The sequence below is a fragment of the Camelina sativa genome, chromosome 3, assembly GCF_000633955.1.
Source record: "Camelina sativa cultivar DH55 chromosome 3, Cs, whole genome shotgun sequence".
NCBI lineage: Eukaryota > Viridiplantae > Streptophyta > Magnoliopsida > Brassicales > Brassicaceae > Camelina > Camelina sativa.
This window is the reverse complement of record NC_025687.1, coordinates 26,193,755-26,220,098: the sequence shown is the minus strand read 5'-3', so window position 1 is coordinate 26,220,098 and position 26,344 is coordinate 26,193,755. Positions and strand designations below refer to the sequence as shown.

Sequence of the window (26,344 nt, the reverse complement as noted above, 5' to 3'; positions counted from 1 at the left end):
TTGTGGTATGAACATTTAGGAATGCTCGATGAAACCTTCCTCGAACCATCGAGCCGAGAATGTATCCAGAAAGTTAACCGTGTTGCTGATAAGTATTGGGATCTTTACGCAAGTGAGTCACTTGAACATGATCTTCCTGGTCATCTACTTCGCTACCCGATCGGTATTGCTAGTGAAGGGAACATCACTGAGCTTCCCGGATGTGAATTCTTTCCCGACACAAAAGCCCGCATCCTTGGTGTTAAATCTGATTACATGCCTCCTATTCTTACAACCTAAGCTCAGTGGCAGTATCTATAGGTAATAAATAACACTTTCTTCTCGTTTCTTTTGCTGAATAAGAGCTATAAAACCATAGTAGTTGCTTTGTTGGTCTGTTTTGATACTTGTTTTGTTGCTAATTACTGTTGAACTTCTGAATTTTATCTATTACTATCATTTTTTATATTATTAAAATGGGACGTGGATGTGATCATCATTAAAACAAAAAAAAGAAAATAAAAAAAACAACAAGAACATTGTTTGTTGAGATCAACATCATGTATGAGTGAAACTTGGTAAGAACCATTGAGCTCTATAGACTTGAATTGGAGAACTATCAAACAATGCGTGCAGAGGCGGCTGCTCTGTCTCCTGTGTCTCGAGATTGAAGATAAAGATATCATCACTAGTATTCTTTCCATGAGCAGTCTTGAAATAGATGGAATCTCTAATGAATCCATCAGTGTTATTGGCGAGCACAGTGATGCCTTGATCGAAAAGCATTAACTCGTCGCCCAATGAATGAATCCGTTCTGGATTCTTGATGAACCCTGACCCTGATGAATAAACCTTGAAAACACGAAAGGACCAGGATCTATCCCTAGGTCTCCACCATTTTTCAACCTTGAGAACATCTCCAGTTACGGTGACTACAAGTTGTGTGGCACAAATGCTCCATGAATTACTTAATTGACGAAGTTGTCTACCTATCTGAAAGAGTTCCACACGAACACAAGATTGAAATGTTTGTTCTACAACCTCTCCAGAAAAATCGAAGATTTTAAAACTACCATAAAAGTAGCTTAAGAAGTAAAGCTTGTGATCCTTGTAAACCATGTGGAAACAATCTGGAGTTTGTGGTTTTTGGTTCCACGAGGTATCTCCTTTCTTGAAATAAACTACACACCAATTTATAAGTCCCCAAACAACTACATAATCTTTGGTTTTCTCTTCAACATAAAACACAGGGGAACGTAAGCCATACATAATCTGTACCTCATTCTTTTCTCACTTGCAATGCTTAATTCATAATATTTCCACAATAACTCTACAGGAGGTAGATCGATCCTCTCGTGTGTAAAGAGGTTCAAAATGTAGATATTAGAAAGAGGATCTCGCCGAGGATCACGCATTAGGAGCCAACTTCCATGGGTTGCCATACAAACACTCTTTGCAAATTCCACACCAAGATCTTGCGTTTTGTAAAGTTTGTGCTTTTCCTCGGGGTTGAATAACGTGCATGAAAAGTTATTGTTGTTGTTCTTGTCGTCGTCTACGGGGAAGAGAATTAGCCACGGGATCTGCGATTGTCTCGAAGCTGAGTACCAAGATGAACACACGGATTTAGCTCCTTGGAAATTAGCAAAGCTTAGGCGTTCGAACACCGATATCAAAAGATCTGGAGGGAGATCGGACCAGGTTTTGTGTCTGAGACGCTCATATTGTGATGTGGCTATTCTCACCTTCGCCTCTGAGATTTTACTGTGAACTAGGTTTTGTTCTTGTTAATCGCATACGAGCCTATATATACACCTAACATGAGAAGTTGTAAACATACCACATCGTTACCTTAATAATATAAGGATTTATTCTGAACTTACTCTAAATGCATGACTTTTAGGTCATACAAAAATCAAGAAACATAAGCAATGCAAAGGGGTGTTTAGGAACCAAATTATAGGTGAACAAAATTTGCTCTATATAGAAATATATATATATATATATATATATATATATATATATATATATATCATGACAGTTTGATTAATTTTTGAACTATCTTGATAAAGTTGTTATTGTCTAATTGGTCGTGGATTCAAATACATATGCCAACAATTTATTATTATTTCTTTCCTCTTCACTAGATCTTACATTGCGGATGACATTACAATTTCGTAATAATTTAACGGTCCTTCGAGCTCAATGTAAAAGAAAAAAATTATGATAATAAAGTACTAGAAAGACTAGGAATACAATATATAAATCTTTATTCTTTGTTAAACACAATTTATGAATCATGAATTATGCCCAAAAATTCCAAAGTCTACTTTATAAACCCCATAACCCATATATCTTCGAAGCAAGAGTATGAGTTTAATGGCGGAGCTAGCTAACAAGTAAGGGGACCCATGTAATTAAATTTTTGGTGTAATTTGTTGTTAAAATTTCTAAAATAAAATCAGTAAATCAAATTTGAGTTATACTTCAATTCTCAAGCCTACCAAAAAAATGCATGTCAATTACTTTTTTTATTGTTGCAATGTTTTTGTGATGTAATTGTGTTTACATTCTTGGTTATTTTTATAAATATACTACCGGAATATTACTAAGATAGACTAATAGTAATAAGAAAAAAGATTTATTTTTCGATATAAATTAAATTGAACAAACAAGTAAACAAGTTATATATTATGATTTTTGTTAAAACATTAGAATATTATAAATATAACCGCCAAGGCAAATATAATATTGGCTTTCACTTTCAAAACAGTCATGGCTTTATTCCTAGATATGCATGTTTGTGATCAGGAGTTCGCTCGGTCTCATTCTGATACAATCGGTTCTACAACTAGTTTACAATAGTTAGAGACTGTCAGATCTTGTATTATTATAGACCAGTCTTATCTGTGGTTGATCACTAAATGCAGAAGAAAAAAAAGAATGAAAAACTTTGATAAAGTACACTTTGATCATTGGAGACCTTTGATAAGTGCCAGTACCTATGATTGTCATGAAAGAACAAACAATTGAAAGAAACTTGGACAAGTATGAATTATGAAAACTGCAAAACAGTAAAATAAAACTCACAAGTCCCAATATGAGCCGGATGCCATTACTTTTCCAAGCTTGAGCGTACTCATGGTGATTTCCTTTAAGACCATCTTCAATGGTTTTCTCTATTTTTACCTCTAAAATAGAGGAACTCTAAAATAGAGGTGATTTTTGCTCCAATGGATACCTCTATTTTTTCCTCTAAAAAGGAATATTCTGTAGAGATTCCTTTTTTATTTTACTATTAATACCTTTTACTTATAAAAGTTGCAAACTAACCCATTTATTTTAGTATTTGTGAAACTTTCATAAAATTATGACATTATTTAAATTTTTAACATTCATAAATATTATTTAAATATCACATTTATTAAAAGAAATACATTGCATTATATTACTAAATTATTTAAATATATATTTTATTTATTTTGATCATAAATATAAAAGTGTTAAAAGTTCAAGGACCACTTTATAAATAAAAAAATTCAACTCTATTATAGAGAAAAAAATAGAGTTCCTCTATATATAGAGGAAAAAATAGAGATCTATATTATAAAGTTAGAAATAGAGATGAGTTGGAGTAGATTTTACTCTAAAATAGAGTTAAAAAGCAAATATAGAGGTAGGTTGGAGATGCCCTAATAATCCCAAAACAAGAACAAAAAAATTCAATCAATGAAGTAAGAGGAGAAGTCTCAAAGTAAATTTTCACAAAAGTAAGAGAAGTACCTTTCGACTTGACAACCTGAGTGTCAACAAGTCGATGAGTTTGTCTGTATCATCACTTGGCCAACCATCAACGACAAACACAAGCAGAGAAAGCCCATTTGAAGTTGAAAAGGCATTGGTCTCATGAATGTTGAGACCAATGTCTTGAAGCAACAGAATAAGCTGAAACAAAGAAAGAAGACACAATCAATCAAACAGTCAGGCTCGAAGAACAAAGCATAATCAAACATCAGGTTTGTAAATGGAAGAACAAACCGAAACAAGAAGATATGGTATCTCAATTGCTGAGAACGTGATCTGAAGATGATCCTCCTTTGTTGAAGATCCAAAAGTAGGGGGCGAGTGAACCTACAAGAAGATAGAGAGTTCCATTTTGTTTCAGAATTACTTAAAATTTTTGATAAATTACCAGATTGATCACACTTACATTTACATGTTGAACACCAATACAACCAGGCCCACCATGTGAAGCTGCTTCAAGCATCTTCTGATGACGTAAAACATCTTGTGCCCTCTATATATTCATATCCAAAATGTATCTCCAAAACTCAAATTCCAAATTCCAAAACGTGAAAAACCCAGAGAATTTATAATAATAATAAAAAAATAACCCTAAGTATCAAAACTGACCTAGCCGGAAGATTTTCCAAATGTTCACAGAGATCTCGCGGGTTTTGTTCTGAACTTACTCTAAATGCATGGCTTTTAGGTCATACAAAAATCAAGAAACAGAAGCAATGTAAAGGGTGTTTAGGAACCAAATTACACGTGAACAAAATTTGCTCTATATAGAAATACATCTATATATATATATATATCATGACAGTTTGATTAATTTTTGAACTTGATAAAGTTGTTATTGTCTAATTGGTCGTGGATTCAAATACATATGCCAACAATTTATTATTATTTCTTTCCTCTTCACTAGATCTTACATTGCGGATGACATTACAATTTCAGAATAATTTAACGGTTCTTCGAGCTTAATGTAAAAGAAAAAAATTATGATAATAAAGTACTAGAAAGACTCGGAATACAATTTATAAATCTTTATTCTTTGTTAAACACAATTTATGAATCATGAATTATGCCCAAAAATTCCAAAGTCTACTTTATAAACCCCATAACCCATATATCTTCAAAGCAAGAGTATGAGTTTAATGGCTGAGCTAGCTAACAAATAAGGGGTTCATGTGACACCCATGTAATTAAATTTTTGGTGTAATTTGTTGTTAAAATTTCTAAATTAAAATCAGTAAATCAAATTTGAGTTATACTTCAATTGTTAAGCCTACCAAAAAAATGCATTTCAATTACTTTTTTTTTTTTGTTGCAATGTTTTTGTGATGTAATTGTGTTTACATTCTTGGTTATTTTTATAAATATACTACCGGAATATTACTAAGATAGACTAATATTAATAAGAAAAAAAAATTTTGATATAAATTAAATTGAAGAAACAAGTAAAGAAGTTATATATTATGATTTTTGTTAAAACATTAGAATATTATAATAATATATAATCGCCAAGGCAAATATAATATTGGCTTTCACTTTCAAAACAGTCATGGCTTTATTCCTAGATATGCATGTTTGTGATCAGGAGTTCGTCCGACTCATTCTGATACAATCGGTTCTACAACTAGTTAAACTATAATTAGAGACTGTGAGATCCTGTATTATTATAGACCAGTCTTATCTGTGGTTGATCACTAAATGCAGAAGAAAAAAAATGAAAAACTTGTTTAGTGGGTTCGGTTCGACTTGGCCCGTTTGCCGTTAGGCAAGATTGGTCCTATCTTGTATATAAATCAGATTGGACCTGAATATGAAATTTTCTACAACCTCAAAAGCTCAAATACATCTTAAAAAAACTGGATTACGGAAGTCCACAAATTATTCGGGCTTACCAGAGCAGAAATATCACTAATCGTGGATGTGTGAAAAAGGAAGAAATTTAGTTAACGTGTGTGGCTGACGTTATTTAGGACATCAAAGTCAAGCAACCATGTGACAATCTCTTTCTTCTTTACGTTCTGTCATAACTTTTAGACCTTAACTTCTTGTGATGTCTCTCTCTTAAGTAGTTAGTATCCTAAACACAACTAGCCGTACCATGATAGCAGCTTGAATCTTTTCATTTGCAAATTAGAATATGATTTGTGATACATAAACCCCGGAACTGCAAAACAAAAACATTAATCTGGAAATTAAGGCTCGTTTCAGTACAACTTGGTCAAGGCTATTGGAGTTCCTTGCAGAGGATCACTCCGATCGAGTTCATGGTTTCTTAGTTCGATACACCTTTCAGCTCACCTTATACTCTGTTTGGCAGGAGCGAAATGCTCGAAGATATGGGGAGGCTCCCACCTCTCCGACTGCACTACTTGGTCGGCTTGACAAACAGGTGCGTGCCCAACAACTTCTAGCTATCGACCGTTTGGGTGACGCTCGCTATGCTACGGGTCTTCAGGAATAGTTTGCCACCCGTTACTAGATGCATTATTCAGAAATTTTTCTCTAATCTCTACTAGCATCCCCTATTTTAGCAAAATCAAAAATTCTGTAAGCTTAAACTCTAAAATGCATATGTAAAGCGTAATTTTTTCTTTTGAATATAATTTAACATTTTTTTCAAAAAAAAAAAAAGATTACAAACTTTTTTATATTAACCGGAAAATCTTGAACCAAAACAAGACAAATCCTCTAACTTGTAAAAATCGGTGTTTATACAAGTTAAACCGTTTACAATAAAAGTTAATCATGATTGAAATTACAGTGGGGTATAACCCTCTAATCTTAGTATAAATCCTTCAACCATTCCATCATTATTAGTTGGTTTTGAAGTTACAGTTACGTTGTTCTCTACACAGTTAGTCATTTAATTACAATGTAACTATTTTAATTCACTCTAATGAGTTCCAAGTTCCAACATTAGAATTTAGGTCCGCAAAGTTTCTATAATCATTCATGTATATATATATATATATATATATATATATATATATTTATTTATAAACGAATACAGAAGAATATATTTTTTTTTGGCAAAGAAAGAGAAAGAGAAGTTGGTCTAGTCTTCTATATCACAATCGGAAAGATACAAGAAGTTTCGAAAGAGTTTACATGTTGGCTTCTATAATTGGCTAGTTCTCGGCTCTTTATCAAAAATCTCATGCAAAACATGTTTGTACCGTATTTTGATAAGGTTTTTAACGTACAAAACGCGGCAAGAATTAGGTTTTGAAACAGGACACTTGGCAAGAGCCTATGTTCACGTAAACACCAGTGTCTGTCTTCTTCATGTTTAAATGATAGAGATCGGATCAAACTGAGTGGAAGAGATTCATTGAACTCTTTAGAATCTCATCTCTCTCACTCACTCAATGCCTTGTCCTTCTACGATTTCTCTTCATCCCAATTTTTATACATCTCCCTAATTTTCATTGTTTATTTTAAAACACACAAAATAAATATATATTATTTATCACTATTCGCAAATATTTTTTTATTCAGCTGCGTTTGCCATATTTCTCTTTTTTTTATCTGATAAATATACACACCACGTATAGTTCATTTTTAATGAGAAAAAAAAAACACAGGAAGAGAAGTTGGCGAGAGATGTAATTGAATAAATTATTACAAAAAAATTATTGAATATAGTAAAAATTAAACCACACGTGCATAAAATTTTAATTTAATACAATCGTATAAAGTTCATAATAGATAACGTCTAGTTAAAGTTATTCCATAGGCTTTTAAAAGATAAAACAAAAATGATATGCACCAAAATGTGTAGTATATAATCAAGAAAATATAAATATTTAACTAATCATAAATATAGTAATAGTAAAGAAATTTGACCACTAACTTATATAAAACACACACAAATGTGTAATATATTTTTTTTAACTTTCCACAAAGTGAAATTATTATGGTGAGAATATTTGTTGACTAAGTTATAATTTAATCATTTTATCTTACAACAAAATAACTCAATGCATTGCATCTAGTTATAAATATAGTGTAAGACTAAAGACAATGAAGAATTAGTTATGATAGAAGATTTTTCCCATTTACAACTTGATTTTTTTTTTCTTTTTTGGAGTCTCTGAGTCTGTGACTAAACCAAACCCCAATCGTTCACACACTTTCTCTACTTTTTCCAACAGAAGATAATAAAGAGAAGACAGCACACACACAAATAACTTCACCTTTTGATTTATTTTCAGAAGACCTTTTTCACTAATTTCTTTCAAACTCAAATTCTCAAAGAAAACTTTTATTTAAACCAAAAGAGAGCAGAGAGATCTCTCACCGTTGAACTTTAAACAGTACTTGTCTTTGTTGTTGATGGTACTAACAATATCTCTGCAACACAACACATGCTCTCTTTACACATTCATTGATCACCAACTCCCTCTCTGCTCTCCTTCTCTCTCTCTCTCTCTCTCTTCTCTGTTCTGAATCTTTGGCTAAGGAATCTTACAAGAAAGCAACACACACACCAACCATGACTTGTATACTAAGTTGTTCTCACGGCGTAGTGATCGCAACCGCCATGGTTTTCTCAAGCACTGCTCTGTTTCTTGCTATTTCCCGCCAATTCTCGTCAGGTACTCAGACATCAGATCAAAAAATCCTCCTCCGTTCTTGTCTTTCTTCAGGTACCCTTTTCACCGATTTTTCTTCTCCGATCATCCTCCTCACTCCTCAGGGCTACAAATTTTTCAAAAATTTTTCTTTTTTTTTTTTTTTTTTTTTTATGCCAGAGGAAAAGAAGAAACAGGGGAAACAGAGGAAGAAGAAGAAGAAAGTGAAATTTGCAGAGAATGTGAAAGAGCCGAAAGGTAACGGTGAAGAGTATCGTAAGAAGATGGAGCAAAATCTTAAGAGAATTGTACCGGAACAGATGATTGAACCGGAGAAGACCGTTTCGGTTTGTAGAAACGACATGCCTGCTAATCGGATAGCTTTGTACAATGGGATTCTCAGGGACAGAGCTCATCGTGTTCAGTGCTCCTATTGACCCTTTAAAAATAAAAAAACTTTGTTATCCCAAAAAAAAAATAGAAAAAAAAAGATAATTATTATAACTTTTGTAGATAATTATTAGCTTTTCGGATGATTCTCTTGTATGTAAAATTTCTAGTAGAAAAATCAGCCATGTAGTGATTTAGGTAATTTACATTTGAAATAGAGTTTTTAACGACAAGGGAGAGGGTAAATAACATTCGATTATATACCAATATCAAACAAAAATCCAGATTTATATATATGTTGAAGGAGTCAAAAGTAAAGGGATATATGTTATTATTTATTAATCAACTGGTTTTAAGGATTACGAAAACATATTTTATTAATCAACTGGTTTTAAGAGTTGAGAAAATTTAAAAGAAAAGTTTTAGTTAATAGTAATAAAGAACAGTAGACTTTAAGAAATATAATGACTTTAAGAAATTGTTAATCACTAATTTACTTATATATTCTAATATATTTTCTTAATACAGTATGTGTGAAAATACTATAGTTTTGATTAGTTAGGGACAAAAATGGTATTTATTAGAAAAATAAAATTGAATTGTTAGTAGTTCGACCGGTTAAATAAATGTTGGTTTGATGCTGTCAGATTTGAATTATTGTGCTGGAGGCAGATGATTTATGTTTGTAGAACCATCATAATTAATATTTTAAAATTCTAGTTTAGAATCCAAAATAGTTATCTGAACAGAAATAGCAACAACTGTTTCTTTTTTTGTCGTGAAATGTTTTAAAACATAGATTAATTTAATAAAGTGTTTACATTATTTAGTATGTTAGTTTATCTCTCAAATCTTTTGCACAAAGTGAAGAACAGTGTAACTGTAAGCATGATTGTGTATATTCCGAATATTCGACCGACGACTCATAAGTAATATAGTGATCAATGATATAACTTTAGTCTTCAAAAGATAACACACATGAGACATGTGAATGATCGATGGTTCGTATTCTTTTCAAAATTTGACGGTTTCTTAAAAATATCAGGAAGAAAAAGTACATATCATCAGTTGTTAACTTTATACACACTTGTAACATTAATTATATTTACTCATGATCAAGTAGCCAAATTTTGACCAAAATCTATTTCTAACATCAGTCTCCACATGTCAGTTTTTGGTGAACCGTAGCAAAACCATAATGGGACACTGTATTCTGTAAACGAAAACCAACCGGCGGTCCAAATTGCTAACCGCCAAAAGCACGTGACGTTTCACNAAAAAAAAAAAAAAAAAATTCGTGTCTGGTTCTTGTTTAGATTTTTATATTAAATTATTATATAGTTAATAACTATTGAAAATCATAAAACCTATCAGGACCATAGCTTATGTTTTATGCATTTCAACACCTCTAAAACTGAAAAGACGACCGCCTTTATTCATGGTTTAGTGTGGTTCTGATTCAAGAAACAAAATTACTATAAACTCTCTATGTATAAAAAATTTGGATCTCTGTTTTTTTTTTCTTTCTAAAAGTTATAAAATTGACGTCTATTAATAAAAATCATTCACTGGGACAATCTTGGTTCTTGTTTCAATACTACTAATAGTTTATTTCTTTTTTTTTTTTTCTCACCAGAAGCTTACCCACTAACTGTAACCTAACTTACCATTAGTATTTGATGTGTTTAATGAGAAAACAAATAAACACTGAGGCCACTATAATATGCCAACAACGGTCCAAAGATGGATAAGGTCGGTCCAAAAGCTAAATAATTCGACAATGCTCTGGACACATGGCTTTTTATGTCGTTAACGGTCCCATTTTTGATTTTTAGAAAAGATTATGAACGGTTTGTTTTTTAAGTAGAAAAACAAAGTAGATTCTAGTTGCAAAACCTTAAGCATGGTTCATGCCTTTGCACTATTATTTTTCATTTCATCCTGTTGTTATATAATAGTTTTTCTTTTTTATCAATATGACAGCAAGCTTTTACCATTATCAAACGGGTTATTTTATTTGTCGTTTCTGAGGGTTTTGAAAATTTAGAGGATCAAAACGAGTTATATCTACTTATGACTTATGAGTGTAATAATAGGTAAAATGGTTAGACAAATTGTAAAACGAGAGATTTGACGACAAAGTTGCCTTAGAAAGAACCTTTTTTTGATAAATCAAACTGAAAAACAATTGAATTTTGATAATCTAATATTTGTTCCAGTGTACCGTTTACAACTATGTATTGAATGTCTGACAATAGAGTGGCCACAGTTGTTTGGAAATTCAAATTTTATACACGGTGACAAAAGTCTCTAGTTTAAAGAAATGAAAAATTAAAGACGAATTTCAAGAATAAACGAAAATGATTTTTGATCTTTCTAAGAATGTGCTAGCTCAAGGTGGTTTGGTCTTGTGTCACGATTATTCATCATCTTTATTTAAATATTCCATTTAAGAAAAAAAAAAGTATTGAAAAGAAAAGAATCTTGTGATTATCCAGAAAAATGTTGTAGAACTAGAAGAAACAAGAACCTATTAGGTTCCATAGTGAAATAAAACCAGAAACTCTTCGAAACTTCTAGCACCTCTCAGAAACAATTACCATAAACCCTAATCCCATCCTTATAAATCCAACAATTCTTGGCTTTTTCTTTCAAACCCAAAGATAACAAGAAAACAAAAAAAAAATCAAGAAAAATATCGATTTGCAAATTAACAATGGCTCTAGCTCGTCTAGCTTTGAGAAACCTTCAACAAAAACTGTCTCCTAGTCTGATTGGTCAATCTTGTGAAAGGGGTATGGTCAGTAATCGACATAATCCAGTGAAGCTAAACAGATACATGGCTACTTCGACTACTAGTGAACAACAAGAGGAAAAGAAGAACACACAAGTGAGTGTGTCCGAGAAGAAATCTCCTCAACGCAATTCCCCACGGAGACGTGGCCGCAAAAGTCTCTGGCGTAACACTGACGACCATGGCTACTTCGCTCCTGCCCTAAATGGTACGTTTGTATTTCTTTGATCTATATAATTATCAGAAACATGAATAATTTCATTTTAGTTTATTTATCATTGAAATACATTTTTAGCAAAATTATCACTACTTTTATTTTTGTTTTGTTTTTAGATTGATCATTAAAATTATTAAATGATAAGAGTTCTTCATTAAATTACAAATATATTATGAATAATTCAAGAGGAACCGTTGCAAATCTTAACTTTTGAAATTTTGGATATTTAGATATTCGTTTAAACGATCCACGATTTATATATATATATATATATATATAACAGGAAGTTTTGGATTATTTTACATTTTCGTTGGATAAGTCACATCAAATTAATTAACTTCTCTCTCATTTTACTTGAAAACAGAGTTTTTTACTCCAAGTCTAGGAAACGCTCTGATGCAAGCATCAGAGAACATAAACAGAATTTTCGACAACTTCAACATTAGACCATCTCAACTAATGGGTCAAGTGAAAGAGCAAGACGACTGTTACAAACTCAGATACGATGTTCCAGGGCTAACCAAAGAGGACGTGAAGATCACGGTAGATGATGGAGTATTGGTGATTAAAGGAGAACACAAGGCGGAAGAAGAAAAAGGTTCACCTGAAGAAGACGAGTACTGGTCTTCAAAGAGTTATGGTTACTACAACACGAGCTTGTCTTTGCCTGATGATGCTAAGGTTGAGGATATCAAAGCAGAGCTCAAGAATGGTGTGCTCAGTGTTGTGATTCCTAGGACGGAGAAGCCAAAGAAAGATGTTCAGGAGATATCTGTTGAGTAAGAGCCTAAGTGGTACGAGTGTTGTTTTTGGTTCTTTTGGTAGAATAAGCCAAGAATGTTGTACTCGTTTTATGTTTGTAATGCGAATGGAATAAATTGCTATTTACAGTAATTGATCTGCGCGCAAAAGAAAGAAGCCAAAAGTGATGATACAATATGATAGACCAAATGAACAAGCAAAGAATGTTGTATTGTTTGGGTGGTTTGCTTTGCTATTTGTATGGATCGTAAATTTGCTAATTTCGTAATTACTGTACGCAGAATATAGCCAAAAATATAAAACAAGAAGTCCATATCTATAATGTACAGTATTAGTGATTTGTTTTTTTTTTTTGCTCATTTTGTATGCTATACATGTAGTCATGTTCTGCATATTTCATTTTCCATAAAGTTTTTGTTACGCATTAAATTATTTGTTATTACTAAATACAGTATTTTAGTGCTAATGGTGGGCATGCATTGCTTGCTTGCCTGGGAAAAATTGTGTGTTAGTAAACAGTTGAGTGGATTCGGTTTTAGGAATGTGGATGATTTTAATTCGGTCTTATTGGCCAAGCAACTATGGCGTATGATTGATGTTCCGGACTCACTATTTGCCAGGGTTTTTTAAAGTAGGTACTATAGGAATACGCATCCTTTGGATCCGATTAGGTCATACTCTCCCTCCTATGGATGGAGGAGTATATGTTCCGCTCGCTCTCTGGTTAATAAAGGGCTTATTAAATGGGTTGGCTCCGGGGACACCATTTCCATATGGTCTGACCCTTGGGTACCAGCTCAATTCCCGAGACCAGCTTTAAGTAAGGGTTTGGTAAAGGATCCTTCTCTTCAAATGAATCAGTTAATTGATCGACAGACAAACACTTGGCGTATGGATATGCTTAATAAGCATTTTGATCCACTAGATGTTGCATTGATAGGGGCTATTCCATTGGGTGGTAACCAAAAGGATGATCCTTTCGGTTGGGATTTCACAAAAACTGGGTTGTATACAGTTAAATCAGGTTACCACACTCCATGTCATGACGTAATTCAGACTTTTGCGGCAACTGATTCTGGACCGGAAATTACCTCCCTCCTCGCTAGTGTTTTAAGGGTTCGTTGCCCTCCTAAAATACAACATTTTATGTGGCAGGTTTTATCTAGATGCATTTCGGTTTCGACAAATTTGGGGCGACGGGGTATTGCTTGTGATCTAGGTTGCGTACGGTGTGGGGCGGATACATAAACAATAAACCATGCACTTTTTGTTTGTCCTCCGGCCCGTCAAGTTTGGGCCCTAGCACACGTGCCAGTGGGGCCTATTTCCTTCCTGACGGATTCAGTGTATGCAAATGTTGACCACTTTTTAGGGCAGCAGAATTCCGGGGCTCATGTTGCGGCTTTCTTTTGGTTTATGTAGTATATTTGGACAGCAAGGAATGCACGCGTTTTTGACAATATTGTGGAGCGGCCGGAGGATATTGTTAGGATAGCAGAGGGAGAAGCTTCATCGTGGCAGCAGGCTCAGGTGGAGGTCGATCTAGAGACCTCTCCCTCTATCTCCGTAGTTTCAGGGTTACCAGCTAGGGGGGGCTACTACTTCCCTCCCTACGGTCTTTTCGGGATATCGATGCTTCATAGATGGATCTTGGAAAGCAAGTGATCCGTTTGCAGGTGCTGGATGGTGTTGTACCTCGTTCCAGACTCCGTCGCCGAATTTGGGAGCCAAGAATTTCCGGTGAAGTTTGTCTCCATTACATGATGAAGCTGAAGCGTTCCTGTGGGCGATGCGCTGCATGATCGGCCATAATTTCAGAGAGGTGGCTTTCTATATAGACTGTTCAGATTTGGTGAAGATGGTGTCTTCTCCTTCCGACTGGCCAGCTTTCTCGGTGTACCTTGACGACATCAAGATTGATATGGAGGAATTTTCTTCTTTCTCTTTATCTTTAGTTTCTAGAAATGCTAATGTAAGTGCAGATTTTTTGGCATGCCAAACGCGTACATCTCCACATCAAGTTTTGTTTGTAAACAATTTCCCTTCCAATTAGTTCATTTGAACTGATTTTTTGTCGAAAAGGAAAAAAAATTAGTGTATCGTTCAGTTTTTTTTGTTAAAAATATAATAATATTTGAATAAACTATAATATTTGAATATTTTTTAAGGAAAAAATTGCTTTGTGTAAAAGAACAATTTTTACAAATTTTTTGTAATGTTAACACATTTGATTATCAGTTATTATTAAATTTTTAAAATAACAAATATGAATAAAATAAAATAAAGAGAAAACGAACTGTAAGATCCAAAAATATCTTGTGAAGAAAAATGGCGACAGCGTTTTCCAACACAAGTCCAAGCTCCAACCTTTACCTTCATCGCTTCCGTCAAAGCCTCTCTCTTCCATCTCAGTCGTGCTTTTCACCGTCTCCGTTTTCTCGGCTTCATCCTCAGACCGAGACCCTTTTCTTCGTCGCCACTCCCGTCCGCGTAAGACGCATCGCCGTCGCTCCTCTCGGCCCTCCAACGCCGCCTAGTCCCGACCCACCTCCGCCTAAAAACACGACTGAGCCCACAAGTTTGTGTTTCCCTTCTTACCCATAAGACCTAATTACTATGTTCCAATTCTGAGTTCTTGATTTTGTTTACTGCTAATTCTTGTTTTCACTCATTCGAATTCGATGAAATTGCATTACAGAATTCGAACTGGGAATAATTTTTTTGCTGGTATTGATTCTTAGATGCAGAGATAATCGAATTGCTCAAGATCGATTAGGGTTTATGCCTAAAGTTTTGATCTTTGTGACCGTTTTATGTTAAAGCACTACAACTTGTGAATGTCTGGTCTTTGATAAAGTCTTTACAACAATCAGTTGGATTCACAGTTGTGGTTTGGTTTCACATCTTGTTTCTTTGACTTAAAAAGCTCTTTTCCTTTGATTTGTGTTGTATAGGTCTTGTGGGAGTAGCGTCGATGATTCAAGATCGCGTAAAGATCTTTACTGCAGTACTAATTTGGATCTCTCTCTTCTTCTGGGCTTCAGCATTACAAGGAAGAGATAGAGGAAATGGTAAAGGGAAGAAGGGTTCGAGATTCAAGTAGTATTAGATAGTTTGGTGTAGTGATGATGACTGATGAAGACTCACTACACATGTGGGTGTATATATAATATACTACCAAGTATGATTCTTTCTTGTAACAAACATTACAGTTTATACTAGAAACTAGATTTTACTCTTCTTCCTTCACGTCAAAAGGAAACAAATTCTTTTGCGATATCTCTCAGTTGGAGGAGCTGTAGAGATTGCTCTACATTTGCTATCATGCTGGTGATGAGACTAAAGTACTTTGTATTGAAATCAAAATGCTCTTGGATCATTGTTTTCTGAATGCTGGTAGAAGAAGATGTCTAGATGCGTATTTGGGTTTGTGCTTGATTCAGCCAAATGGTAAAAACGGCACCGGTTCTTATCTTTGAATTTGTTGCATTAAATGGGCCACTAAACTTGGTTGGGCTTCAGCATACCCTTTTTGATTGGCTTCTCTATCCAAAATTTCCCAAATATTCAATTCTTGTAGATATAGATATATATTTAAAATAGTGGTTGTAATTATTCATGATATGAACATGAAATAACTGGATTTAGGTAAATCTTATTCAAAACTGGGTTAATGAATCAACCAGCACATGATTAGTTGGACCTCTTTTGGTTAAAGGCTGGTAGAAAGTTAGAAATGGCATTTTATGATATAAAAGCTAACATTTTATTTCAGACCACATTGAGTATTTAACAATATAACCAAATAGAGTTTTTTGGTGACAAAACATAAAAAATAAAAACAAATAGAGTTTTTTCAAAAAAAAAATATTTCCCCATAGAGATCTTCACACACTATGAAAAATCTAATATTTGAAATTTTTTACAAGAAATTGAAAGATTTTTGTAATTGTAGATTCACCAATATTCAAATTTAAGAAATTTTGATTAGTTGTCATGAGTCATCAACAGGACATGAAAAGGAAAGCTTAAAAAATTCAAAAAAAAAAAAAAACAATACATAGAATAATACCTTTTAAATTAATTTATTACTATATAAATACTATATGTGTGGATATGCACAATCATTCCCACTAATATTATAATGTGATTCTTTATAAAGTGTATAAATTTTCAAATTAAAACAGCTAAACAAACACACAACCCACATTCAAAAAAGTGGCTAAGCAAAGAAGAATATTCTAAGAAAAATTTGTTTCTCTTCTTCAAGAAGTAAAATCGAATTCTCTCTCTCGCTCATTAAGCACCAAAGAGGTTTCTGTTTTTTTTTTGCTTTGCTGTTACATTCTCCAGGATTGAAAAAAGGCGTTACCTTTACTCTTCTCTTCTCTTCTCTGTCCCTCTTTGCAGCAACGAAGAAGAGTGTAGAAACGAAAAAAGATCACTTTTTTTTTTTTGCTTGTGGGTTGTTCAAAGATGCAATTGTTTAGTTGCTTTTGCTGTGGAAAGGGATTTGATCGGTACGTATGAGTTTTTCTCTTGATTTCAACTTTGATTTGGTTTTATGGGTTTTAATGTTTTATCTAATTGTTGTGCTCTTCAAAAATCTGTTCTTGGTTTTATCCGTTTTGGTTAGGGTTTTTGTGATTTATATCATTTCTCTCGAGTTCTCTTGAATCTAGGAGGAGTCTACTTCATGTTCAAAATTTGGTATTTTGTGTAAAGTTTGGATTTTTCGAACTATAATCTTCTGTTGGATAAGCTTAAGATTCGGGATTTGATAGACCTGAGAAGAAACTAATGTTTGATGTCACAAATTACACAGGGAGAAGAAGGTGAAAACCGAGCCGTCATGGAGGATTTTCTCACTCAAGGAACTTCACGCAGCCACAAACAGTTTTAATTACGATAACAAGCTCGGTGAAGGTCGATTTGGCAGTGTGTATTGGGGTCAGCTATGGGATGGATCTCAAGTAATGATATATCTATGACTTACTTGATATATAGAAATCTGTTATGTTCTCAAGTAATGATATATCTGTTCTTTTCCGGGTCAGCATTGTATCGAATTACTGTGTATAACTGTTTTGAGTTAGTAGAATCACAATGTGTAGATTTTGGTCTCTTTGATCTTCATATTGTAATGAGTTTTTGTTGCTGTTGTCTGTAGATTGCAGTCAAGAGATTGAAGGCATGGAGTAGTAGAGAAGAGATAACTTTTGCTGTAGAAGTCGAGATTCTTGCCCGTATCCGCCACAAGAATCTATTGAGTGTAAGAGGTTACTGTGCTGAAGGACAAGAAAGACTCATTGTGTATGACTACATGCCAAATTTGAGCCTGGTCTCTCATCTTCATGGTCAGCATTCATCTGATTCGCTTCTTGATTGGACCAGGCGGATGAATATTGCTGTAACCTCTGCTCAGGCTATCGCGTAAGTCCTCTTCAGGATCAAGATAGTTCATATAGATTGGAAGTATCTACTATTGACTGATTTTTGTATTTTTTTTGTATTTGTATAGCTACCTGCACCATTTTGCCACACCTCGAATAGTCCATGGAGATGTGAGAGCAAGCAATGTGCTGCTCGATTCTGAGCTTGAAGCTCGGGTTACAGATTTCGGGTATGGTAAGATGATGCCAGATGATGCAGGAGATGGAGGTAACAAAATCACCAAGGGTAATAACATTGGATATCTCTCACCAGAATGTATCGAATCAGGAAAAGAATCAGACATGGGAGATGTGTATAGTTTTGGTGTTGTTTTGCTGGAACTTGTGACTGGTAAGAGACCTATTGAAAGGGCAAGCTTAACAACAAAACAGGGTATCACCGAATGGGTTTTACCTTTGGTTTACGAAAAAAAGTTTGGTGAAATTGTGGATCAAAGGCTGAATGGGAAGTATGTAGAAGACGAGCTGAAAAGGGTAGCTTGGATTGGGCTTATTTGTGCTCAGAGGGAGCCAGAGAAGAGACCAACAATGTCTGAAGTTGTGGAGATGCTGATGAATGAATCAAAGGAGAAAATGTCTCAGCTTGAAGCTAATCCACTCTTCAATGGAAACAATGTAGGGGAAGTTATAGATGAAAGCTCAGAGATCATTTCAGAAGAGAGAGATCATCAGTAACAAGAACAAAAATATAAAAAAATCTCTGTCATTCGATTTCACATATTCTTTTTTATAAGTTGTGAGAATCTGTTTTTGGTTGTGTTTGCTTTTTTTTGAGTGGGTTGTGATTGTTTTTAGAAGAGCTAAGTTGTTTTTGTAATTGTGTTTTTCAGTTTAAGATTTTGAGTTTGATCATTGATGTTTGAGAGCTTGTAAGAGAGTGTAGTGGTACATATATGGTCTTAATGAGAAAAAGTATTTCTGATAAAAACATATGATCATATTATAAGCCCTGAGTTAACCTTGATGAAGAAGATTCAGTTGGACCCTGGATCCAGCACAGGAAGACGGCAATGCAAACTGATTGATTTATCGGTTTGACGGGTTCCAGGAACCAAGAACTGGAAGATCACTGTCAAGCAAGCACCTTGAGGAGCAATCCCATAGAAAGCAGAATCTGGTTTGGTTAAGTGACACTGAAGGCTCTTTGAGAAGTGCTTAACACTCACTTGCACAGACTGAGCATCTCCTCTAGCAATAGCTCTCTCCGAACGAGCCTGAGCACTTAAATTCCTATCCTCAACAGGAGCTTGAGTTTTTTCGCCAATAACCGAAAGCCTCTGAAACTCAGTACCAAGCCTAATCAAAGTCGTCGAGATTTGAACTTGCATATCACCGTGCTTGCTTATCGTGACATTAAGAACATCCCCAACATGTCTCATATGATCCACAAAGTTCTGAAGCTGATTCGGATCTTGTACCTGAACAAGAGTCGGAGGCAAGTCTTGAGCCGAGTCAAGCGCAGTCTGAAGCTCGATAACTTGAGACCGAGACAGCGGTTTCGAAATCGGAACATCTTGAATAACAGCAGACTTGTATCCTTTAGTCTCAAAAGTGAGAAACGGCATCGGCTGTGTACAGTTAGGAGGAAGCTTCTTCACCAATTTGATCTGCAATCTATTAGAAGCTAACCCACCACTGAACTCAGTACAAATGCTAACACTGCTCTTCACCGCTCTATACAAAAGAGCAACATCCAAGGAGAAAGCAATACGGTCCTCGTTCTGACTCGATATACGGTAATCATCAAAGAGAACATCTTTGCGAAACTGAGCAATGCATTGGACTCCATCACCATTGAGAAGGTTATGAAGGAAGAACAAGTGTTCTTTAGTGAGAAGAAGATGACAGGTCTTCCCCATTTTGTCAAATGCTGGAAGAAACCTCTTCTCTAAGAGACTCACACCATTCTCAGTCATAAACGCCTTAAACTTCATTTCACTGTCACAGAGCAACAATACGATTAGCGAATCTTATATGTAATTACTCTGTGAACTCACAAACGCAATAGAATCTGGAACCTAAAGCGATTCTTCAAACCTAAAAGCCCAGATTCAATCAAACACATACCAGATTATTCAAATTTAGGTTAAAACTAAATTGTAATCGGAGTTTCCCCAAACCTGGAGAGTTGTATTGTATCGATGCGGTCGCCGGGATGAAGGAAACTGTAAGCTGCGGTGGAGAATTAAACAATCTGTATCACAAATCCATAAACATTAATTGTGAAAGATGACAGATTCAGAGAATTTTAGGAACTACGAACTCACCCGCGACGGAAAATTTCTGACTTATGCGCCAAAACAAACTCTGAGAGATGAAGGAGAAAGAGGGAATCGTCAGATTTTTTTTTCTGTTTTTGGATATTTTTGGGTGTGAAAAGCCCATTATGGTCATATTAAGCATACAATGCTCAAAGGCCCATAGGGATAAAATGGGAAATGACAATTTGTTTTTATTTTTTCACAACATAGCAATTGAAATGATCATAATTTTTTTTACCAATTGAAATGATCATAATGCTCTTTTGTCAAGAACATAAAAAGTTAAGAGCAAACAAAAATAAAAATAAGATTCTTTTTTCTTGTTTTATATACAGATATATAGTTTTACAAATCCTTGTATAAAACGCTACTATTGTTTTTCCTCTACACTATTAACTTTGTCCAAAGACTGTTGAAGAGCTTGCAGTGCTACTTTATAATGATCCAAAGAAAATGCTCCTTCTTCAACTACCTGAAGAGCGTTTTTATACAACTGATCAAACCATTGATTTCGGTCTGTGCCATCGACAAAACCTGTCAAGGCATTACCGGCGAAGTGGATCCTTTTGTAGTCTTTTCTCCACCGCGGTAGAATATAACGCAAAGGTAAATCTTCAACGCCATTGAAATTGAGAACACAGAGAGCATGTCTGCATAAGTATCCGTAGAAGTTGAAGCAGCTACATATGCACCGTACTTCACCAACTGATCTGTTGTACAGAACCTCGAAATCTCTGATTTCTCTTCTGTTGGATTCGGCTTGGACACGTTCTTTCACAAGGAAGATAACCAAAGGCCCATCCACGTGAATCTGTGTTGTGCTGAAACATGAGTACATTTCTTCTATCTCTACTTGGAATTTCTTGAACATGTTTCTCGTGTAGATTCTTGAGAGCTGAGTCTCGAAGGAACACTTTGTTTTAAGCTCGGCTGTGTTTGAGTTGAGAGACTCCATGTCGCTGAGAGTTTCTTCCTTGTGCTTCTTTTGAAGAGCTAGCTCGTACTTATCAAGAAACTCTTTCAACGGTGTTTGCTTGTGAACATACCTCTCGAAAAATGGATTCAGGGTTTCTCCAGGATGAGCAGCGGCGATTCCTGCAAAAAACGTGTCTTTGAGATAAACCGGAGCCCATTTAACTCGCTCTTCATACAAGGAACGGAGCCATTCGTTGTCGACAATCCCAAAGTTGTGAACCATGAACCCCCAAGCTGCTTCAAATTCAACAACTTTTAAGGTTTCGTAAACTGCTTTGGTAAATGCCTTCCTCACGCCATCATAGTTATGTAACCCTCCTAACTTCTCGGGAATTTTCCTCATTATATGTGTCAGACTGAATCGGTGATGAGATCCTGGGAACACTTGAGAGATCGCAGCTTCTAAAGGCTTGCATCTGTCTGTGACAATGGTTTGAGGAGAACACTTCATGACACTGAGCCATACTTTGAGCAACCAATGGTAAGATTCCATTGTCTCTCCAGCAAGAAGACCACAACTAAGCAATGTAGTTTTCCCATGGTGATTCACTCCGGTAAATGTCACCAGTGGAATCTCGAACTTTCCGGATATATAAGAATTGTCGATGAAGATGACATCACCAAAGTAACTGCAAGAGACTTTAGAGAAAGCATCTGCCCAAAACACATTCCTTAGTTGACCTTCATCGTTCACATCCATCAGGTAAAAAAAAGTGGGATTTGTCAATTGCATACGGCAAAAGTAGTTGTAGATTGATGCAGAGTCTCCTTTCTTAAGGTTCAGCAAATCGGGTGAACCAGCGGAGTTCTGAAATTGTTTCTTAAGAGTAAAACTTGGGTTCACGTTGTCCACAGTATCCATCACACGTGCCCGGTAAAGCTTAATCGTCTTAGCATCTGAGACAGGGCTAGATACACATTTCCTCTTGGTCCCATTCCTTTTAACAGATTTATACAACTTGGAACCGAGCAAATGGTTATGATCAAGTGTAACTTCAAGCACCCGCCACCTCTTAGAATCCACCTGCCTCATTCTAATCATTGCAGGGCAACCAGTTCTAGTTTCCTTTCTAACACGATTCACATCGTTAATCCTCTTGAAACCTTGGCTACTACAGCAAAGCACCGCACCATACTTCTCTTTACTACGCCGCTTAAACCACGAATTCTTCACTCTTACTCTAAATCCAACTTCAGTAGCGTAACAGTTATAGTAGTTATAAGCATCATCATAAGACTCAAACTCCATCCCAACCGCAGGGGCTTCGAATTCTTTTCTCTCAACAAGTAAACCGCTCTGTTCATCAAACTCTTCCGTGGTCACATCATCCTCGCTCTTTCTCTCTTGGTTTTGACAAAATCCAACATCAATCTCATGATCACTACTACAAACTAAAGCTTCATCATCATCACCTATCCGTAAAGTGCATCCACCATCTGACATTGGATCATCTCTTTCAAGAATCTCGTCGTTCTGTAAATACTCAGATGCCTGCACCTGTAACACAATACATCATCTAATGATGATGATTAAAACACACAAACTTTGCAACCCCAATGTGAAAAAGCTATAAACTTTATCATCACCAACTATGGTATCAAACTAGTGAACCCATTTAACAAAAATCATACTCAACCCTAGTGAAATCAAATGCAAGATCATCACAAACCCCAAANCAAGTGTAACTTCAAGTACCCGCCACCTCGTAGAATCCACCTGCCTCATTCTAATCATTGCAGGGCAACCAGTTCGAGTTTCCTTTCTAACACGATTCACATCGTTAATCCTCTTGAAACCTTGACTACTACAGCAAAGCACCGCACCATACTTCTCTTTACTACGCCGCTTAAACCACGAATTCTTCACTCTTACTCTAAATCCAACTTCAGTAGCATAACAGTTATAGTAGTTATAAGCATCATCATAAGACTCAAACTCCATCCCAACCAAAGGGGCTTCGAATTCTTTTCTCTCAACAAGTAAACCGCTCTGTTCATCAAACTCTCCGGTGGTCGCATTATCCACGCTCTTTCTCTCTTGGTTTTGACAAAATCCAACATCAATCTCATGATCACTACTACAAACTAAAGCTTCATCATCATCACCTATCCGTAAAGTGCATCCACCATCTGACATTGGATCATCTCTTTCAAGAATCTCGTCGTTCTGTAGATACTCAGATGCCTGCACCTGTAACACAATACATCATCTAATGATGATGATTAAAACACACAAACTTTGCAACCCCAATGTGAAAAAGCTATAAACTTTATCATCACCAACTATGGTATCAAACTAGTGAACCCATTTAACAAAAATCATACTCAACCCTAGTGAAATCAAATGCAAGATCATCACAAACCCCAAAAATTCTAAAAGCTTGAGCTTGAGAGCGAAATCACATACATCTTCATCGACGGGTTCACTTCTCTCCATTGGTGATTTGGTTCCTCTTCCTACCTCAATTTTTTTTGAAAAGCACTTGGCTTTATTCAACTGCCGGAGCAGAGTCGTGAAACTGATCGGTACGGGATGGATCCGGATCGGGTTCTGCACGAAAGATCCGACCCGGGATGGTGATTTTTTTGCGCGGGTATTGACCTTTTTATAAGTCGGTTTAGCTTCTTCTTCTGACGGTGAAGGTCTTTTGAGGGCTCGACTGGTGACTCTAGCATTTTCACCAACATTGATACACACACCTTAGGGTTTTCACAGATTCAAAGCACGTGCTACTAAACGCTGTCGTTTCTTCGTACTTACACATCAAACCCTCTATTTTTTATTATATATCAAAAAAGACCCAAACGTTTTAAATCGTCAAGTCTACCCTAAGCTCGAATCAAACATTGTCGTTTTATCACCTCCATAGGGAGTTTTATATTTGCCGTTAGTGGGATGGTATATACCTTTTGTATCATATACGATGACCATGGGAGAAAAAGAAGATAAACATTGAGATATTCATATGCCCCAAAAATACATTTTCTAACATAAGATAGTTCATAATTGTATTGTATAGAAACTTGAATATTTGATCTTACATTATAAGTTGGACAACAAAGTGAATTATGTAAAAACGAAGATGCAGCCTCGAAAAAACATTCTTTTCTTATTAAGAATCAATTAAACAATCTTACAAGATATGTTTAATCAGATTTACACACAGTCAACACGACTTGTCACTAATCAATTCTTAATCTAACCAAAATCCCTAAGAACCCTAAAAACTTATTCGCTTAATTCTCTAAAATTCTTCTTCAGCGGCCAAACAACATGTTTGCCCAATAACACAATATATAGGATACCACCTATGACCTACTTTCCTAAACAATGATAAGTCCAAATCTTTGTAATATATATGATAATAACTTGTTCTCTAATCAAAGAGTCTCTAAAAGAACAGCCACGTCACTCGATAACCGTTACGGATTCTACGTATGAACCTCTTTTCCAGAGTCCTACAGACCAGACTTGTAGCAACCAAAGTCTTCATGCTTTCAAATTATATACATGTCACACCAAAGCAGATAAAATTGTGATAATTTGGGTGGTTTGATCGTATGTATAGAGTTAGGTAAGTCTTTGCACCACACAGTCAAGAACCATATATATCACATTAAACCGGACGGATTGATTATTACTACGGCTAATATTCGTTCAAAACCAAATTATAACCTCTCTCCATAATGAGTTTTTTTTCCTACACATACATACATGCCTTTCTCTACCCGTTGTAGAGCGTTCTTGAGGTTCTTGGTCTCCTCCTTAAACAATATAAAGCATGGACTTCTCCACAAGCTAAACCATATTGCCAATATCTCTTAGAAACCTGCGAAAATCATCAATATAAAACATGGACTTCCTTGGGCTCTTTCTTTGTGAACCTCTTGAAAGTTGAAATAGTTGAACTTAACTCTTACTCCCTAACAACCTTCGCTCCCTGACAGTGATCTAGAAAATCATGCTCTAACTGGTCTAATGCTTCGTATTGTACTTCGCTCCATACCCTCTAGATGTGTGATATATTTTCACGTAGTTACTAAAGTGCAAGATCCTTTCTAACATCCACTTAACTGGTTGACCCTAGACATTTTTCCAGGATCAATCCACCATAAAAGTTCTTTGTGCCAGTCCCTAATGATCCTCTTAAAAACTAAAAAATTATCACACATAACATTATCTTGTAACTTTATCACCAAACATCACTTTCATACCAGNAAGAACCATATATATCACATTAAACCGGACGGATTGATTATTACTACGGCTAATATTCGTTCAAAACCAAATTATAACCTCTCTCCATAATGAGTTTTTTTTCCTACACATACATACATGCCTTTCTCTACCCGTTGTAGAGCGTTCTTGAGGTTCTTGGTCTCCTCCTTAAACAATATAAAGCATGGACTTCTCCACAAGCTAAACCATATTGCCAATATCTCTTAGAAACCTGCGAAAATCATCAATATAAAACATGGACTTCCTTGGGCTCTTTCTTTGTGAACCTCTTGAAAGTTGAAATAGTTGAACTTAACTCTTACTCCCTAACAACCTTCGCTCCCTGACAGTGATCTAGAAAATCATGCTCTAACTGGTCTAATGCTTCGTATTGTACTTCGCTCCATACCCTCTAGATGTGTGATATATTTTCACGTAGTTACTAAAGTGCAAGATCCTTTCTAACATCCACTTAACTGGTTGACCCTAGACATTTTTCCAGGATCAATCCACCATAAAAGTTCTTTGTGCCAGTCCCTAATGATCCTCTTAAAAACTAAAAAATTATCACACATAACATTATCTTGTAACTTTATCACCAAACATCACTTTCATACCAGTCATCAAACATCATCACTCATCCCGTCATCAAGTATCGTTATTAGGCATCAACTCAATAATCTTCAAACCATGTATATCATCACATTATCGTGTCTTAATTCTTAAATAATCATACTTAAGAATGTCATGAACGAAGGCAATGAGCGGTGACTCTGGTGGTGACGACTGGTGGCTCCGGTTGTTAAGACCTTCTTAGGTTCATTCTTCCCTCGGTGATCTCTTTCTCCTTAACTCACGGATCCGAGAACAACAACGTACCGGCAACGGCGGCTCACGAACTCAACAACAGTGGAGAGTG

At 35.4% G+C, this 26,344-nt stretch overlaps 7 protein-coding genes and 1 pseudogene across 12 annotated transcripts in view; 5 read left to right on the top strand and 3 right to left on the bottom strand.

The window, feature by feature from the left end:
• Positions 1-456, top strand: part of LOC104778179 (phospholipase D alpha 2-like) — a 4,795-nt gene extending 4,339 nt beyond the window's left edge. For 3 of the 5 annotated variants that reach the window (XM_010502564.2, XM_010502562.2, XM_010502565.2), the window contains exon 6: positions 184-456. In XM_010502564.2, coding sequence (XP_010500866.1) covers positions 184-279 — 96 coding nt within the window. In that variant the 3' untranslated portion in view covers positions 280-456. Of the gene's footprint in view, positions 1-13 lie in introns of all 5 variants that reach the window. The other 2 variants (XM_019243951.1, XM_010502566.2) reach the window with 2 other exon arrangements.
• Positions 538-1,824, bottom strand: LOC109130910 (annotated as a pseudogene).
• LOC104778176 lies at positions 7,807-9,007 on the top strand. Its single transcript, XM_010502559.2, has 2 exons — positions 7,807-8,429; positions 8,535-9,007. Exons 1-2 carry the CDS (start codon positions 8,276-8,278, stop codon positions 8,789-8,791), a joined length of 411 nt encoding a protein of 136 aa, XP_010500861.1. The 5' UTR covers positions 7,807-8,275; the 3' UTR covers positions 8,792-9,007.
• Positions 11,285-12,649, top strand: LOC104778175 (26.5 kDa heat shock protein, mitochondrial-like). The gene is made up of 2 exons (XM_010502558.2): positions 11,285-11,746; positions 12,120-12,649. The coding sequence occupies exons 1-2, from the start codon at positions 11,461-11,463 to the stop codon at positions 12,536-12,538; spliced, it is 705 nt and encodes a 234-aa protein (XP_010500860.1). The 5' UTR covers positions 11,285-11,460; the 3' UTR covers positions 12,539-12,649.
• On the top strand, positions 14,816-15,764 carry LOC104778174. The gene is made up of 2 exons (XM_010502557.1): positions 14,816-15,095; positions 15,472-15,764. The coding sequence occupies exons 1-2, from the start codon at positions 14,846-14,848 to the stop codon at positions 15,618-15,620; spliced, it is 399 nt and encodes a 132-aa protein (XP_010500859.1). The 5' UTR covers positions 14,816-14,845; the 3' UTR covers positions 15,621-15,764.
• On the top strand, positions 16,676-18,898 carry LOC104778172 (PTI1-like tyrosine-protein kinase At3g15890). 2 transcript variants are annotated; one of them, XM_010502553.2, is made up of 5 exons: positions 16,676-16,831; positions 16,928-17,037; positions 17,343-17,490; positions 17,688-17,950; positions 18,039-18,898. In XM_010502553.2, the coding sequence occupies exons 2-5, from the start codon at positions 16,994-16,996 to the stop codon at positions 18,643-18,645; spliced, it is 1,062 nt and encodes a 353-aa protein (XP_010500855.1). In that variant the 5' UTR covers positions 16,676-16,831; positions 16,928-16,993; the 3' UTR covers positions 18,646-18,898. The 2 variants fall into 2 exon arrangements, with proteins under 2 accessions (XP_010500855.1, XP_010500854.1); XM_010502552.2 differs by having other exon boundaries at positions 16,676-17,037.
• LOC104778173 lies at positions 18,870-20,323 on the bottom strand. Its single transcript, XM_010502554.2, has 3 exons — positions 20,238-20,323; positions 20,091-20,164; positions 18,870-19,908 (listed from the first exon to the last, which is right to left on the bottom strand). The coding sequence occupies exon 3, from the start codon at positions 19,902-19,904 to the stop codon at positions 18,945-18,947; it is 960 nt and encodes a 319-aa protein (XP_010500856.1). The 5' UTR covers positions 19,905-19,908; positions 20,091-20,164; positions 20,238-20,323; the 3' UTR covers positions 18,870-18,944.
• LOC104778170 (protein FAR1-RELATED SEQUENCE 6) lies at positions 20,529-23,880 on the bottom strand. The gene is made up of 2 exons (XM_010502551.2): positions 23,614-23,880; positions 20,529-22,704 (listed from the first exon to the last, which is right to left on the bottom strand). The coding sequence occupies exons 1-2, from the start codon at positions 23,641-23,643 to the stop codon at positions 20,602-20,604; spliced, it is 2,133 nt and encodes a 710-aa protein (XP_010500853.1). The 5' UTR covers positions 23,644-23,880; the 3' UTR covers positions 20,529-20,601.